The following is a 13,156-nucleotide window of genomic DNA, read 5'->3' as shown; positions in this document are numbered from 1 at the left end:
CCCTCCCTGGAGCCTCACCTACAGGAGGACGGACACCTCGGACCCTCCCCTGCATACAGTGCTGTAGGGAGCAACCTCAGCGCTGGGCCTGGGATGAGTGTCCTCACCAGCCTGGGGCCAGGAGACAGGCTCTCCCTGGCTCAGCACCTGAGCGTCCACTTACAGGACACTCACCTGCAGAGGTGCCCTGAGTGCCACTGTGGGTTAAGGGACTTTCTCCCCTATGGAAACAGTCCCTGAGAAGCTGAAGATCTTGGGGGCCTCTCACCAAATGTCTTTGGGAGGTGGGAAGACATCAAATGCGGGTGTGGCTTCCCTGGAGCAGCTCTGTGTGGGGACTCAGGAGCCAAGTCCCCCAGCACACGCCTCTAACACTTTCAGTAGGGGCCACCTCTCTGGAGCCACAGGTGGCTGCCAACACCCTGTGGTTCCCAGCAGGCACCACCCAGGCAAGAGACAGAACAGGCCGGGGAACAATGGGCTGGCCTGACAGCAAGCGCTGGGGCAGATCACAGACCAGATGGCCTAAGCTCATGCCCTGGGGCCAGCTCTGACTCCCTGCAAGTGTGGCAAGAGTCCCTTTTGGACACCTAGAGAAGCTGCAGCTGGGAGAGGACCACCCGCCTGTCTGGACGTCCAGCCCAGGTGGCAGGGCCCAAGTGACCAGTCCCAGGCTACAGCCCTTACCACCCGCCCTGGCTGCAGGGGCTCCCAGAAGCCACCAAGGGCCTGGCTCGGCCTCGTCTGTCTGAATCTGAGCTTCAGTTTCCTCATCTGCTCAAGAAGGGAGATGAACACTGATTAAATTATGCAAACTCTGAGTGGCAGGATTAGGTGTGGCTGGGAGAGCCAAGGCTCCCCAGGGTGGTGGCATCTCTGGAGCCCAGGGATGGGCCCTGTCTCCCTTCCGGGCCCCCCGCTGGGCTTGGGTACCTTCTCTCCCCTTCCTTCTTCCTCCCTCCAGAGGGGACCCCTGCAGAGCTGCCTCGGCCCCAGGGCTCAGCCTGTGTCTGACCCAAACAGCTCCCGCCTCCCCCCGAGGATGAGTTGGGCGCACCTCCTTCCTGCAGGAAGATGAGGGCTAGAGATGGAGGTCAATGTCAGGGCCACAGAGGCTGGAATCCTGCCTGGAGCTAAAACAGCCCTGCCTTATTCACCCTGCGCATCCCATCCTCTGCTTCAGCCCCGCCCGGCACGCCCTGCATACAAGGCGGGGCTGGGACCCGGGGTCTGAGCTTCGGCCTCTGGACATCCGGCTCATCGCCTGCCAAAGGTCCTGCAGCTGGAGGCTCCGGCCTCCTCACCCTCCCACAGGGTCCCAGGGCCGACCCAGGCCTGCGGGCCAGGAATGTGCTAACGGGGCAACCTGGGCCTTGCTGGTCCACGCAGGCACCTGTGGACTTTGAGAGGGGACCGGGTGGGGAGGGGCGGGGAGGGGCGGGGCGGGGCGGTGCCGCAGAGTGCAGAGCAGGCGGGGCCAGGCCAGCAGGGAGTGAGCTTGTCTGGCCGCTTTGCCTCAGAGCCACTGCACTGCTGGCTGCAGACACAGGCTGCACCATGAAGTCAGCCCTCCTGCCCTGGGCCCTGCTGCTGCTGGTGACAGCCCCCGGCCCGGGCCCCGGACCCACAGCAGGTATGCCTCCCTGCCCTTCTGTGCCCCTATCTGTCTGTGCATCTGTCTGCAGCCAGGCCTGGGCCGACGTCCCTCTGGGCTCAGCCTCTGTCCATCTGTCAGGCCATCTGTGGCTGTGCTAGGGGTGACGGGAAGAAATTCTGAGGGTCCATGTGGAGGGGCAGCCCATGGGGATGGGAAGTCTGAGCCGGGCCCACCCTAAACCCGCTGATAGCTAGGAGGGAGGCGGGGGAGACCAGCAGAGGCCTCAGCCTGTGTCCCCAGCCCTGACAGGGCGGGATCCCGGACGGGAAGCCAGGATTGTGGGTCCTCATCAGGATGGGGCTGAATCCAGGAAAGTCTAGGGAAAGCCCCGAACTCCAGAACCAGGACACTGGCCCCAGGCCGCCCCCGGCCCCGCACCCCATTTCCCATCCGCCCTCCTGCAACTTATCTCACTTGCAAGCATCTCTCGGCCTCCTCCCCCGACCCCTGTGCGCCACCACATCCTTGGCCAATACATATTTATTGTTGCTCTTAAGGGCCAGGCACTGCACTTGGTGAAGTGGGGCCAGCGGGGTGGCTCAGGCCCAGGCCTGGCCCTCGACTGGCCTCTTTTGATGGGGGATGGGGAAGGGCCAGGGAAGTGCGATTCCGGCCTGGGTGCACGCACCCGCCCCAGTCCCTCCCTGCAACCCTTCCTTCATGCCAGTCCCTGGAAATATGGCCTTGCCGCCGGTCTTATGGCCCATAGGAGAAGCTCTGGGCCCAGCACCCACAGCCCCTCGCGGTGTGCATCCCACTTCCCTTTCCCCACTGCTGGGACCCCTGCTTGAAATGTCCCTCCTGTCCCCAGAAAGGAGGGGAGCAGCCCTGGCCTTCTGCCCTGAGGGCGGAGCTGTCTTTGGGGTCTCAATTGCAGCCCCTAGGAGAGTGAGAAGGGTCAAGTTCAGACCCTGCACCATTCCCTACCAGGCCTCGAATGAGATTCTTGGCAGCCATATCACCCACCCCAGTCCAGGCAAGCAAGAGGGGTTCTTCTGCAGGCTTCAGGGCCCCCAGAAGGCGTGCTGTTCACAGACACCCTGGGGAGCCAAGAGAGGTCGAGGGCTCCAGCTACCATGGCCCTCTGAGGACCCCCGCCTGTGGGATAGAGGACTTGGTGGCTGAAGGGCAGTCGTGCCCAGGGGCTTCTCCTGACCCTGCAGGGCTGAGCGGATGCAGCCTTTTGCCTCTTCTCGCTGCATTCTAGCCCGTCAGTCAGGGCAACGGCCAGATGGTCTGTGCTAAGATTCATTCCATCCCCACGGGCCCTGTGGCTTTCTACCGTGTCCACGTGGTGGCCTGTGCAGTTCCCGGCCAGCGTTCTCCTGGGGATGCTGCTGTGTAATGGGCTGTGGGAGAAACAGAGACAGGCCCTGCACGTGGGGCAGCCAGTCCAGCACCCGCCGGGCCAGGCCCTCAGCATCCTCTCCTCCAGATGCCCAAGAGAGCTGCTCCATGCGCTGTGGCACCCTGGACGGGCCGTGTTCCTGCCACCCGACGTGCTCCGGCCTTGGCACCTGCTGCTTGGATTTCCGGGACTTCTGCCTGGAGATCTTGCCCTACTCAGGCTCCATGATGGGCGGCAAGGACTTTGTGGTGCGGCACTTCAAGATGTCCAGCCCCACAGACGCCAGTGTTATCTGCAGGTTGGGAGGCCCGGGAGGCCCAGGAGGCCGGGCACTGGGGCCCCACGCCCCCATCCCTGCACATGCTGAGGGCTCAGACCCACTGACTGGCTGAGTAGAGCCCCTCGGACCCAGGACAGGCAGGAGGGCACAGGGACAGCTGGCTGGATGGGTTCCCCAGGGAGGTTGGGGGCCCAGACCGTCGAGAGGCTCAGCCTGCAATAACCCAGCCCCTCCTACCACCATCGCGCCCACAGGTTTAAGGACAGCATCCAGACCCTCGGCCACGTGGACTCCTCCGGGCAAGTGCACTGTGTGTCACCTCTGCTCTATGAGAGCGGCCGCATCCCCTTCACCATCTCACTGGACAACGGCCACTCCTTCCCTCGCGCGGGCACCTGGCTGGCTGGTGAGCCCTCAGCCCTCCTCCCTGCCCACAGCCTGCCCCCACCGGGACTTTCCAGGCGCTAATCTATGCACACGGAGACTTGGCCCGTCCGTGCCCTGCCACTCTGGCTGAACCAGTCCTTTGGGAGGCCTGCCCGCCTGCGAGAGTTCCTTCAGCTCCTCTCCACTCCCTGGCATCCAGACAGCGATCCCAGCCCAGAATGAGTGGGAGCTGCAGGGGTCCCTAGAGAGGTGGGCCAGTGCCTATCCACTGAGCTCCGCCACGCCAGGGCAGGGGAGAAGCCAGGTAGAGGCTAGAGGTGTGGGCAGTGGAGGGAGGGCAGGCCCCTGCCTCTCTGGCCTCAGTGTCCTTTTCTGCTGTGAGGGCCGGAGAGACCATCACCCAGCTGCTGCCATGGATTGGCCCTGGAGGCTCCCACAGCCCTTGAAGCCTCAGGGCCTCCTCCCTGCACCCTCTGGGCCCAGGCGCTCACTCACCCCTCACCTCCCCTGCCCAGTGCACCCCAACAAAGTGTCAATGATGGAGAAGAGTGAGTTGGTGAACGAGACGCGTTGGCAATACTACGGCACCGCCAACACCTCGGGCAACCTCAGCCTGACCTGGCATGTCAAGTCACTGCCCACGCAGACCGTCACCATCGAGCTGTGGGGCTACGAGGAGACAGGTGGGGCCAGCTGAGGGCTGGGGTGGCATCCAGAGTTTTGGGCCGCCAGAGGTGGGAGAAAGGGAGTCCCAGCTGTGGGGGGGGGGGGGGGCAGGAGGGGAGCTTCCAGGTGGGGCTGAGGAGGGAAGGGAATTCCAGGCGGAGATTGGGGATTCGGATGGAGGGAAGGGCAGGCCAGGGGGGTCAGGCAGGTGGGAGGGGGCAGCTGCATGGGGCCTGGCTCCCGGGGAGGAGGCTCATGAGGAACCCCTGCACGGCTGGCATGGCCCTGGGCCCAGCTTCCAGCAGGGACAGGGATCCTGGAGTGTGGCAGGAGGTGGTGGTCACCCAAGCCAGGGTCCCTGCTAGAACAGACCCTCCTAAGGGGACCGCCTTGTGGTCCATCCACCCATCTGTCAGGCTGCTGTAGGTGCCAAGGCCTGGGGCCAGGCCTCGAAGGAGCCCCAGGGCTAACCAGGCCTCCTCTCCCTCAGGAATGCCCTACTCACAGGAGTGGACTGCAAAGTGGTCGTACCTGTACCCCCTGGCCACACACATCCCCAACTCCGGCTCTTTCACCTTCACCCCAAAATCTGCTCCTCCCAGCTACCAGAGATGGCGAGTGGGTGCACTTCGGATCATCGACAGCAAAAATTACGCAGGGCAGAAGTAAGAAGGCGTGGAGGCGCAGGTGATGGGTGGAGGGCCCGGCCGCCTGAGGCCCATCGTGCTTGCCTGGGCAGCCCAGGCCGGGGGTGGGGAGAGTGGGGTGACCATGGGATGGTGTGGCCTGGCCCAGCTCCAGCATCACTGCCTCCACAGGGATGTGCAGGCGCTCTGGACCAATGACCACGCACTGGCCTGGCACCTGAGCGATGACTTCCGAGAGGACCCTGTGTCCTGGGCACGAACTCAGTGCCAGGCCTGGGAGGAGCTGGAGGAGCAGCTGCCCAATTTCCTGGAGGAGCTGCCGGACTGCCCCTGCACCCTGACCCAGGCCCGGGCTGACTCCGGCCGCTTCTTCGTGAGCCTCCCGTCAGGGCCCAGGAGAGGGGATGAGGGGGTAGCCTCTCTACTGAGGACAGCACCAGGGGAGGCAGACAGAGGTGTCCTGGAGGGTGGGGCTGGGGTCTCAGGGCTCCTGCGGGGTTGGCCTCAGGGAGGGGATGACAGAACCCGAGGCCACTGGGTGACAGCCACCTGCTGCTCTGCAGACAGACTACGGCTGTGACATGGAGCAGGGCAGCGTGTGCACCTACCACCCCGGGGCCGTGCACTGTGTGCGCTCTGTGCAGGCCAGGTGAGCCCCCAGGCCGGGGCCGGGGTGGGGATTGGGGTCAGGGGCGGGCTCCCAACAGTGGCCTGGCCCTGACCCACTGGCTCCCGCAGCCCCCGGTACGGCTCAGGTCAGCAGTGCTGCTACACAGCGGATGGGACGCAGCTCCTGACGGCTGACTCCAGCGGCGGCAGCACTCCCGACCGCGGCCATGACTGGGGCGCACCCCCGTTCCGCACGCCACCCCGAGTGCCCAGCATGTCCCATTGGCTCTACGATGTCCTCAGCTTCTATTACTGCTGCCTCTGGGCACCCGACTGCCCCCGCTACATGCAACGGCGGCCCTCAAATGACTGTCGCAACTACCGGCCCCCGCGACTGGGTGGGTGCCATCCTGTGCCCCAGACCCTGGGAAAGATCGGGCTGGGCTGGGGTGTACCCCACGTGACCCTCCACTCTCACCCCAGCCTCCGCCTTCGGAGACCCACACTTCGTGACCTTCGATGGCACCAACTTCACATTCAATGGGCGCGGAGAGTACGTGCTGCTGGAGGCAGCGCTGACTGACCTGAGGGTGCAGGCGCGGGCCCATCCTGGGACGATGTCCAACGGTGAGGCCAGGGCTAGGGGCTGCTCTGGGTGGCATGGGGTAGATCCAGGGTGGGAGGCTGGAGCCAAGTGGCACCCGTTCTGCTCCCACCACCACAGGCACAGAGACCCGCGGCACTGGGCTGACTGCAGTGGCCGTCCAGGAGGGCAACTCAGATGTGGTGGAGGTCAGGCTGGCCAACAGGACCAGAGGTCTGGAGGTGCTGCTGAACCAGGAGGTGCTGAGCTTCACCGAGCAGAGCTGGATGGACCTGAAAGGTGAGTAGTCCAGCCACGCGAGGCTGTGGGCTGCCCTCACCTCCTCCCCATTCCTGCGGGGAGACTGAGGGGAAGCCCTGGGCCTTCATGCCTCTGCCAGCCCTGGTTAGAGGCCTGGGTGGTCCGACCTCAGGCCTTCACACCCACCGAGGTGCCCACATCATACCAACCTGGTCAAAAGCCAAGAGGCCGGGACGGTGGGACATGTCCTCCCTACGGAGGATCCCGGGAGCCGTCTGGAGGGAACTCACCCTGGTAATGTTCACCGCTGGCCTGCACAGAGCCACTCCTGTGCGTTCACCGCTGGCCTGCACAGAGCCACTCCTGTGCTCCTGTCACTCCCTCAGTCCTCAAAAACCACTGCAAGGTCGCCAGCCCTGCATGGTTAAGGATGCCCCTGGCAAGCGGTAGCTCCTGCATCCGAACCCCTTGCCTCAGGGAACTGAGTAAATGAAATGATTCCTGGTTGGGATGGGTGGGGACCTGGGAGGGGCCTGTCAGCACTGAGTGTTCAGGGACCCTCGGGATGTGTCCAGGCGGGTGTGGCTGCTGCAGCCAAGGCCAGAGGGACCCACACGTGCATCTCAACATGGGGGGTTCACTGCAGGGGCTGCACCTCAGGTGCCGCTGGGGGTTCCACCACAAGCATGGCAGGGGTGGCAGAGGGTCATGGTCAGCAGAATTGGCCCTGGGAACGCCCTCCCTTCCCCTGCAGGTGCCCTCACCCACAGCCCCTGGGTGCTGAACACCCTGTCCCAGGGCTGCGGGAGGGGACACGATGCCCACAGCGGGTGACCCTGACCTGTCCCCCTTGTGCCCAGGAATGTTCCTATCAGTGGCTGCCGGGGACAGGGTCTCCATCATGCTGGCATCAGGGGCTGGCCTGGAGGTCAGCGTGCAGGGCCCGTTCCTGAGTGTGTCCGTCCTGCTGCCTGAGAATTTCCTCACCCACACCCATGGCCTCCTTGGGACACTGAACAACGACCCCACTGATGACTTCACCCTGCGCAGCGGGCGCGTCCTGCCCCCGGGCACCAGTCCCCGGGAGCTGTTCCTGTTTGGGGCCGACTGTGAGTGACCATGGAGTATATGGGGCAGACGGGGTGTGGGGGACTGGAAACACAGCACGGGCAGGGCTTGGGGACGAAGGGGAGCCATGCCCAGCCAGGCCCCGGTCATGTATCTTCCAGGGGCCGTGCACAACGCGTCCTCCCTGCTCACCTACGACTCCTGGTTCCTGGTCCACAACTTCCTGTACCAACCCAAGCATGACCCCACCTTCGAGCCCCTCTTCCCCAGTGAGACCATCCTCAACCCCAGCCAGGCACAAGAGGCAGCCAAACTATGTGGGGACGATCATTTCTGCAACTTCGATGTGGCAGCCACCGGGAGCCTGAGCACGGGCAATGCCACTCGGGTGGCCCACCAGCTGCACCAGCGTCGCATGCGGAGCCTGCAGCCAGGTGAGGGCGGGCAGGTAGGGGCGGGCGGGGGACGTGGGCACCTTGTCCTGGGAGAGGACCCCCTGGGGTGGCCAGATGTGTGCATGCATGGCAGCTCAGGCCTGTTGTCTGCACTCTGCCCCCATCCCAGTGGTGTCCTGTGGCTGGCTGGCCCCACCTCCCGACGGACAAAAGGAGGGCAACAGGTACCTGGCGGGTTCCACCATCTATTTCCACTGTGACAATGGCTACAGCCTGGCCGGGGCAGAGACCAGCACCTGCCAGGCTGACGGCACCTGGTCCTCACCCACCCCGAAGTGCCAGCCAGGTGAGGACACCCTGCTCATACACCTGCCTGCACCTGTCCCCACTCACCACCCCAGAGGGCCCCCTCACTGACACTCGCTCCCTCACCAGGACGCAGCTACGCGGTGCTGTTGGGCATCATCTTTGGGGGCCTCGCGGTGGTGGCGGCGGTTGCACTCGTCTATGTGCTGCTGAGCCGCAGGAAGGGCAACATGTGAGACCCCCCAGCCCCTCTCCCGAGACCCCGGGGCAGCCGGTGGGACTGCCGAGCCTACTTCTAACTGCGTTTCTGTTGCAGGCACTTCTGGGGTGCACAGCCCTGATGGGAGCAGCTTGGCTGTGAGCCCCAGGCCAAGACTCCTCAGAACAGGCAGCCCAGTCCTGCGACTCCCGCATCCCCAGGACCAGACACCTGGTGGGACCTGGACACTTGATACCTGGGCGTTTAACCCCCTACTCTGTCATCTCAGACCCCAGGCAGGAGGCCCAGTGTTCCAACACCCAAGCCCTGTGCTAGCAGCGCTCCGTGCTGTTCCCCAAATACTCACGGCTCTAATTCCCCAGACCTGAAACTTCATACCCTGGGATTCTAATACCTGTGTCCTGAGCCCTGACACTCCCACACCTGAGCCTCAGATTCCAATACCTCACTCCCCAGAGCCTGACGCCGGGGCCCCTGACCCCTGATCTACGGAGGCCTGCTCCCCGACCATGCGGGCACCAGTGCAGTGCTGCCTTGGTTCCTGGACCCCTGGGCCCATCTTGGGACCCCAGATGGGGTAAGGAGAGGCCCCAGAACCCCAAAGCAGACAGCGAGACCCCCAGTGGCAGAGACCTCCCTTGGGACTCCAGACTTGTAATTTCGAACTCTTCTAGAAGGTCACTCAGGAACAGCCTCCATGGTGTGCAAGGAGAAAACAAGCGCCTCGTTTCCTTCCCTGGTCTCCTGGTGTTCAGGTTGCACCCTGGTTCTGGAGAGTTCCATGACTGCCTCGGGGGGTCACCACCAACCGTATCCAGAGTGAGGCAGGTCTGAGCCCTGCCTGCTTCCTCCACACCCAGTTTGCCGGGGATGCTCCCTCCCCAGGCTCTCTCTCCATGTATGCAGTGGGATGGAGAACTGTGGCCACCTCGTGGCGGGGGGAAGTCACCAACACAGCACAGGGCTCACTTGGGTCACTCAGGAGATGGAGAGGGACAACCCCTCCCCCAGCAGAGGTGCCACCCCCTCACCACGCCCTGGCGCGCTCTGGCAAGCACTGTCCTGCAGCCTCGGCTCCTTGGCTGGGCGCAGTCACGGGCAGGATCAGCTCCAAGTCCTCAGGAGACCAGCGCCCGGGCTCCTTAGCCCAGGAATGTCCAGAATCTGGGCACAGAGCCCAGGTCTCAGGCCACCGTGGCCCACCTGAGGCAGCTCCTCCTCGGCACTTCCTGTGGGGCCCGGCATGGAGGCACAACGCCGGAGGCAGCTGGAGGATGACCAGGGCCCATCAACCTTTGTGGAGAGGGTCCTGAATGGGGACTCAGGCAGGGTAGCGTTGGTCAGGTTTGCCCCTTAGGTCTCAGAGAAAGTGCTGGAGAGGGTGAGGCTGGAAGTTGGGGGCCGGGTAGAGAACACTGGGTGGGGAGTTGAGCGGCCTCAGTGTGGCCTGCAGTGCTGGGAGTGGCCACATGGGGGCAGCAGAGGATAGGAACAGCGAGCCGGGGTGGCGGGAGGTCAGGAGGGCGGTCAGCCCATCCCAGCCCTGCAGGTGGATCAGCCAACTTGGTCACAACCGCAGCCAAGGTCTGCGCACAGCCCACCCTCCGCCTCCCCTCACCTGGGTCATCCCCTCATCTCAGGAGTGTTGAAGAGGTTGCACAGGTCGCCCCAGGTCATTCAGCAGGCACTGACTGTGGGGTGGGAGTCCAGGCCTCTCACCTGCTCAGCCTTGCCCTTGGTGAATGGGAGAGCTGGGGAGGCAGAGGCAGGTCTCATCTGAGGCCTTCCTGGAGGAGGTGAATGTGCATGATGGGGCACGTGTGCGGGAACCGAGCTGAGAGGGTTGCAGGGCAGGGGTGGTGGGAGGCTAGCGGAGGGGAGCGGGGTCTGGCCTCCTGTCTTTCTAGAGCTCACTCTGTTGCTTCCCCATTCCCCTGGGTTTGCACCTCTAGGCATGGTTGGGCTGAGGGTCAGCTCCTTGGCTGGCTGGGCAGGTACTTTCCTCCCTACAGATGAGGTAAGGCAGGGCTCCCCTCCCACTGTCTGAATCCCCAGCGCACCCCTGTGCCACGCCAGGCCTGGGCCGGCCACGTGTCAGTGGGTGAGAGGCCAGTTTCCGGGTCAAGGCCTGGACATGAGGGAGCGGGCACAGGTTTCCAGGGGGCCCAAGAGAGGCAGGGGCAGCTTGGCAGCTCATCAGGTCCACTAGAGGGTGTCCCAGACAAGAGCAGCCCCTGAACTGAGGTCAAGAAACAGGTTGGATTCTCTGAGCTGTGATTGGTTGGACAGGGGTTCCGGGTAGAGGAACAGTCTGTGCAAAGGCTCAGAGAAAGAGAAGTGCAGTCGTGTCTGCGGAATGGCAGGGGTGGGGGCCAGCCAAGGCCTCCCCTGCCAGGCCAAGGCATTTAAACTTCATCCTAAGAGCAAAGTGTGGCCTGCCTCGGGCTCCCCCACCCCCACCAATCTCCCTCCAGGATGGGCCCTTGGTCTGCCCCCACACCTCCCCTTTCCAGCAGGAGAAAGGGTGCCCTGTCTGTGGCCCCAGTCCCAGATATCAGATGTTCCCAGTGCCAGGGGCAGGCCAGGCTGGGAAGCCCCACCACCTGCCAGGGGCTTTTCCTGGGGCCTGAAAGAGACAGAGGCAGGACCTGTGCAAAAGCAGAAGGCCTGGAGCCGGTGCAGACTCTCTAGAGACATCAAAGGCAGGGACCGCTGCCTCAGGGAGATGGTCTCCCAAACAGCAGCCCAGGGCTTGCAGGACAGGCAGCCGTGGGAGCTTGCGGGTGGTCCACAGTGGGGCTGAAATGACAGAGTATCAGAGTCACCCAATGGCTGGTACCATTGTGGTGGTACCAGTCAGAGTGGGGCAGATGGTAATCCAGGGCTTTGGAGACACAGGTGATGAGAGAGCTGGGGGGTCAAACAGGAGCCGATGAGGTCCCTGCAGGATCCCAAGACCCACCTTGGGCAGAAGGGCAAAGGGAGGAAGGAGTGTGCTATGGGAGCCAGGCCCAGGTCCCCGTGGAAGCGGGCGTCACGAAGGCCTGTGGGCCTAGCGGCGTCACAGAGGTGACAGCCCAGCTGCAGGTCCCCCACTGGCTACAGTAGGGAAGCCCGGTTTCTCTGTGCCCCCTGCCCTCCAGCCTCCCACTAGGTGTCCTGTTGGCTGAGCACAGTGGGTGCGGCTGACCTGCGGGCCAGGGTCTGACCCAGTACAGTACAGTACAGGCACAGCTGGGGAGCGAGGGACCCCCTCCTCTGCCAAGCTGCTTCCTTCTGCAACCCCCAGGGTGGCCGAGTGCCTGCTGTGGGCCAGACCTCTGCTAGGCCCATCAGGACACCCCTGTCCTCAGGGTCCAATGCTGCCAAAGAGGAGGGGGCGGTCGGTGCAGCACATTGTAGGAGTGGGAAGTCAGGGAGGCATCGTGGAGGAGTGCGGCTTCCCACAGGCACCCCTCCAGGCTTTCACCAGCTCCCTTTGTTGCAAGGATGTGAGGATGACTGACTTTGGAAGCCATGGCAACCAAGTCCCTGCTGACCTGATCACCCACCTACTACTGTTCCAGGACCAGGAAATAAACTTCTTTTGTGATTAAGCCTTAATATGTTTCAGGGACCATTTGTTGAAGCAGTTGATTGGTGCTGAGATGGGAAAGAAACTTTTCTTCTGTGAGACAGGGTCTCACTCTGTCACCCAGGCTGGAGTGCAGTGGTGCGATCATAGTTCATTGCCACCTCAACCTCCCAGGCTCAGGTGATCCTCCTGCCTCAGCCTCCCAAGTAGCTGGAGCCACAGGCACGCTCAGGCTGGTCTTGAACTCCTGGGGTCAAGCAATCCTCCTGCCTCGTCCTCCCTAAGTGCTGGGATTACAGGTGTGATCCACTGCGCCGGGCCAAAAAGAAATTTTTATCTGAGGAATGAGAGCCCCCTTTAATTATCAGGCCCAGAGAGGCATTGAAATGCGACGGGGTGTCACAGCAGTCACGCCTCACTCCCACCTTGACGCCACTTGCTAGGTGGGTTCTAGACTAACGATGTCAAGTAGCCATAAAATGCCATATGCTGGACACCATAATGTAGGGGCCAAGGGAAAACTTCCCCTTCACCCTCTGAAAGTTCAAGGAAAAATCAACTCACAAAAGGCAGATTAATTGGAAAACAAGGCATAAAATTTATTAGCATGTGTTGGGGAGAATCATAGAGTCATTGCCGAATATCTTAATGGGATAAAGATGCTGATATACCCTGCTTCTTAGGGGAAAGGGAGATGGGAATCTCTCCTTTGATACTCAGCTGGAGCCAGACTCCTCCAGGAAGCCCCCCTGACTTCCCACTCCTACAACGCACTACACTGGCCACTCCCTCCTCCTCGGCAGCACTGGACCCTGAGGAGAGGGGTCTCCTGATGGGCCACAGCAGGCACTTGATCACCCGGGGCTGGCAGGAGATGGGAGTGTGGATGATTTTAGGAGGACAGTACATGATTTGGGGTGGGGAGGAATTTTTTTTTTTTCTTTTTTTGAGACAGAGTCTCCCTCTGTCACCCAGGCTGGAGTGCAGTGTTGCAATCTCGGGTCACTGCAATCTCTGCCTCCCAGGTTCAAGCTATTTTCCTGCCTCAGCCTCCCAAGTAGCTGGGACTACAGGCGCCCACCACCACGCCCAGCTAATTTTTGTATTTTTAGTCGAGATGGGGTTTCACCATGTTGGCCAGGCTGGTCTTGAACT

At 62.7% G+C, this 13,156-nt stretch overlaps 1 protein-coding gene across 2 annotated transcripts; it reads left to right on the top strand.

The window, feature by feature from the left end:
• The first annotated feature begins 1,462 nt into the window (after positions 1-1,462).
• LOC129022956 (sushi domain-containing protein 2) lies at positions 1,463-12,022 on the top strand. 2 transcript variants are annotated; one of them, XM_054469338.2, is made up of 15 exons: positions 1,463-1,633; positions 3,093-3,303; positions 3,540-3,691; positions 4,188-4,355; positions 4,829-5,003; positions 5,157-5,358; positions 5,549-5,634; positions 5,724-5,992; positions 6,078-6,221; positions 6,319-6,477; positions 7,299-7,547; positions 7,668-7,940; positions 8,071-8,247; positions 8,337-8,439; positions 8,524-12,022. In XM_054469338.2, exons 1-15 carry the CDS (start codon positions 1,558-1,560, stop codon positions 8,546-8,548), a joined length of 2,469 nt encoding a protein of 822 aa, XP_054325313.2. In that variant the 5' UTR covers positions 1,463-1,557; the 3' UTR covers positions 8,549-12,022. The 2 variants fall into 2 exon arrangements, with proteins under 2 accessions (XP_054325313.2, XP_054325312.2); XM_054469337.2 differs by lacking the exon at positions 1,463-1,633 and having other exon boundaries at positions 2,261-3,303.
• The last annotated feature ends 1,134 nt before the right edge of the window (positions 12,023-13,156 follow it).

This window comes from Pongo pygmaeus, chromosome 23 (genome assembly GCF_028885625.2).
Source record: "Pongo pygmaeus isolate AG05252 chromosome 23, NHGRI_mPonPyg2-v2.0_pri, whole genome shotgun sequence".
In the NCBI taxonomy this organism is placed as follows: Eukaryota; Metazoa; Chordata; class Mammalia; order Primates; family Hominidae; genus Pongo; species Pongo pygmaeus.
Note: the sequence above shows the minus strand (reverse complement) of the source record. Positions and strands in the feature narration are given on the sequence as shown.

Excerpts from the sequence above, each read along its gene's own strand:
- LOC129022956 (XM_054469337.2), top strand. The coding sequence starts at position 3,002 with ATGGGCTGTGGGAGAAACAGAGACAGGCCCTGCACGTGGGGCAGCCAG. Across the intron at positions 5,635-5,723 it reads GTGCGCTCTGTGCAGGCCAG|CCCCCGGTACGGCTCAGGTC; the intron begins GTGAGCCCCCAG and ends TGGCTCCCGCAG. Across the intron at positions 8,440-8,523 it reads AGCCGCAGGAAGGGCAACAT|GCACTTCTGGGGTGCACAGC; the intron begins GTGAGACCCCCC and ends TTTCTGTTGCAG.